Source organism: Macaca nemestrina, chromosome 7 (assembly GCF_043159975.1).
Source record: "Macaca nemestrina isolate mMacNem1 chromosome 7, mMacNem.hap1, whole genome shotgun sequence".
Lineage (NCBI taxonomy): Eukaryota > Metazoa > Chordata > Mammalia > Primates > Cercopithecidae > Macaca > Macaca nemestrina.
This window is the reverse complement of record NC_092131.1, coordinates 173,428,884-173,432,326: the sequence shown is the minus strand read 5'-3', so window position 1 is coordinate 173,432,326 and position 3,443 is coordinate 173,428,884. Positions and strand designations below refer to the sequence as shown.

The following is a 3,443-nucleotide window of genomic DNA, read 5'->3' as shown; positions in this document are numbered from 1 at the left end:
GTTGAAATAATTCCAACTAAGACTGATATCTAGGAATTACCCTGGTGAAGTGGGAAGCTAAAGAGCCTGTTGGAAGGACTGGTGTGGGAATGGCTCTGCCAAAAGTGTTATGTGCATGCAAACCCAAAGAGAGAGAGCACAGAAAACCCTTCAACATCAACCTGCTTGAGGAAAAATAAAGTGACAAGTGGGAAAAGATATATACTCACAGCGAGGACTCTAGACATGTTAAGACAATTTTTAAATGTGCTTTTGGCTTTGAGTGGCAATAATTAGACTCAACATATTTAAGAAGCTACTGATGAGAAGAAACCCTGGAAGCGCTGAAGGACCACATCAGCCCAGACCAAGGATGCTGAAGCAGCATCAAGGTCCTTGGTTTCAGAGGCTCCACCAATGACCCTTTTTTCATGGAGAGCCTGTAGGAGCGAGTTTTGTCTTTGCCCAGTGGGAATCTGTCTTCTATACTTGGAAAACAGGGTTACCCGTGTTGCCCCTGCTACCCTTGGGTCATCTCAGAGACACTACCAGATATTACCTATGAGACCTAGTTGTTTTTTTTTTAAATCTCAGGAAGGACTTGGGTGTGGCTTCCAACGTGGAGGACTCAGTAGCTTCAGAGAGGGTCCTGGGAGAAGGTGAATCGGAGAATAAGGGTGCTGGGCAGAGGGAAAAAGACATTATCATACAAGTTTGTGCTAAAAGATATAGCAATCCTTCTGCTATGGACTAAGTATGGAAAAAAATAAAATGGAATCAAAGTGACCCAAAGGAAATGTAAAACCCAAATTTATGCCCACTAAAGCATTAATGATGCTCTAAGTCCGCTGCCTACTTAAAAGGTTCATAGTTCACATGGGTTGACAGGAAATTACGTTAAGGACACGCTGCATTTCTCCTTTTCTTACAACCCCTCTGATTTGGTAGGGAGGGAGTCAATCATTTTTTATTGGAATTTCTCAGGATTCCAACCTCAGACATACACTTTACACATTTTCTTGGACAAGCCCGACTGTTCCTCTCACTCGTTCGCATAAAGCTCAAGTTTACACAGCCGCCCAGACCTTTCTCTGGGACGCTCATATTTAACTTAATTCTGGATATATCAGGTAAGCGTTTCCCAAGAAACTTGACCCCAACATCCCAAAAACTTAAGTTATCATCTTTCTCCTAAACTGGCCCCTTCTCCAGTACGCATCCATCGCACTCTTCTCCTGCCCTAGATCTCCTCAGCCCAAACGGGAAACCCCGGGATCGCTCTCTCCGCAGGTGAAGCCTAGCCAGGGACCCTCCCCGTCGGGGCTCCGCGCTGCCCCGCCCGCCCCCAGCCGCTGGCCGAGGCCGCAGTCGCGCAGGCGCAGTGCCGCGTCCCGCCGCCGCCCCGCCCTGCCCGCCGCTGCGGAAGGCGCCGCGCACAGCAACGCGCACTTCCTCTCCAGGAATCCGCGGAGGGAGCGCAGGCTCGAAGAGCTCCTGGACGCAGAGGCCCTGCCCTTGCCAGACGGCGCAGATATGTCAGAACAAAGTAAGGATCTAAGCGACCCTAACTTTGCAGCCGAGGCCCCCAGCTCCGAGGTGCACAGCAGCCCTGGGGTTCCGGAGGGGGTTCCTCCGTCCGAGACCCTGGCAGAGCCGCAGAGCCCTCCTTTAGGCCCGACGGCCGCCCCGCAGGCCGCGCAGCCTCCCCAGGCCCCGAGCGACGAGGACGACCCGAAGGCCCTGCAGCAGGCCGCGGAGGAGGGCCGCGCCCACCAGGCCCCGAGCGCGGCCCAGCCCGGCCCGGCCCCGCCAGCCCCGGCGCAGCTGGTGCAGAAGGCGCACGAGCTCATGTGGTACGTGCTGGTCAAGGACCAGAAGAAGATGATCATCTGGTTTCCAGACATGGTGAAAGATGTCATCGGCAGCTACAAGAAGTGGTGCAGGAGCATCCTCCGGCGCACCAGCCTCATCCTCGCCCGGGTGTTCGGGCTGCACCTGAGGCTGACCAGCCTGCACACCATGGAGTTTGCGCTGGTCAAAGCGCTGGAGCCCGAGGAGCTGGACAGGGTGGCGCTGAGCAACCGCATGCCCATGACAGGTCTCCTCCTCATGATCCTGAGCCTCATCTACGTGAAGGGCCGCGGCGCCAGAGAGAGCGCGGTCTGGAACGTGCTCCGCATCCTGGGGCTGCGGCCCTGGAAGAAGCACTCCACCTTCGGGGACGTGCGGAAGCTCATCACTGAGGAGTTCGTCCAGCAGAATTACCTGAAGTACCAGCGCGTCCCGTACGTGGAGCCGCCCGAGTACGAGTTCTTCTGGGGCTCCCGGGCCAGCCGCGAAATCACCAAGCTGCAAATCATGGAGTTCCTGGCCAGGGTCTTTAAGAAAGACCCCCAGGCCTGGCCCTCCCGATACAGAGAGGCTCTGGAGGAGGCCAGAGCTCTGCGGGAGGCTAATCCCGCTGCCCACTGCCCTCGCAGCAGTGTCTCCGAGGACTAGCCAAGTCTGGAGGCAGATGAATGCTTTCTGATCCTCACCAGGGCTGTGGAAGGGTGGGGGTGGGTCATTAGAGTGTTCAGGATTTACAGTGCAGTATTCACGTGTAACTTTTACGTTTTCAGTACAGTGCTTTTATACCTTTAATGCAATGTTGTATTCATTTGGGTACTATTGTGTAGTATTTAGGATGTATGCATGTTTGTTTATATGTAAGCTTGGTTGGTGCTTTCGCTTTTGTGGTACCTTTCTTGGATTTTTGTATCAGAGACGTGCTAAACTGATGAAGTACATTGAGAACGTTTCCATCTTATTATTTTATATGGGACTGAGATGTGTGTTGGGGTAGACTGCTCCTGCAGAGTTTGGAAAAACTCACCAGCAAAGCCGGCCTAACCAAGAAATGTCAAGGCCCTCATGACCTTGCTGGGGACTGAAAACATCCTCGTGGAGTAAACTAATTTGAACTGGACTGGTCTCAATGTGAGAGCACTTGGCACACTTTACTAAACACATATACAACCCCACCGTGAGTCAACTTTAAAGTAAACATTAAAGATTCTTGTGATACAGTCATTTCTGGAAGTGTACGTTATCATTTTAACAAAGCAGTATGGTTGGGAATGAGACAATTCTCTATTTTACAGTATACACAGATATAACTATTTCCCCTAATGGGGTGGGAAAAATCGCTACTCATGATTACTCCTAAATTTGTGAAGTTTGTAGTTTTGTCTTTAACTCATGTTTATTTCAAAAACATGCACAAATATAGAAAAGCATAAAAAACAAAACAGTAAGATTGTCCATAATCACATCCTATGGGAATAAAAACCAAAAATAATTTCCTTCCCTTAAGTTTCTACATTTTATCAAAATTAATAGATGCTTTGTGGGCACTTAAAGAGTGAGACATTGTACATGAGCCCTGACGTGTATTTTTCTCCTTTTATCTAATCCTCACAACA

The 3,443-nt window shown here is 50.5% G+C and overlaps 1 protein-coding gene across 1 annotated transcript; it reads left to right on the top strand.

The window, feature by feature from the left end:
* Window positions 1-1,392: 1,392 nt before the first annotated feature.
* Window positions 1,393-3,051, top strand: LOC105466235 (necdin, MAGE family member). The gene has a single exon (XM_011715258.2). The coding sequence runs from the start codon at window positions 1,513-1,515 to the stop codon at window positions 2,476-2,478; it is 966 nt and encodes a 321-aa protein (XP_011713560.1). The 5' UTR covers window positions 1,393-1,512; the 3' UTR covers window positions 2,479-3,051.
* The last annotated feature ends 392 nt before the right edge of the window (window positions 3,052-3,443 follow it).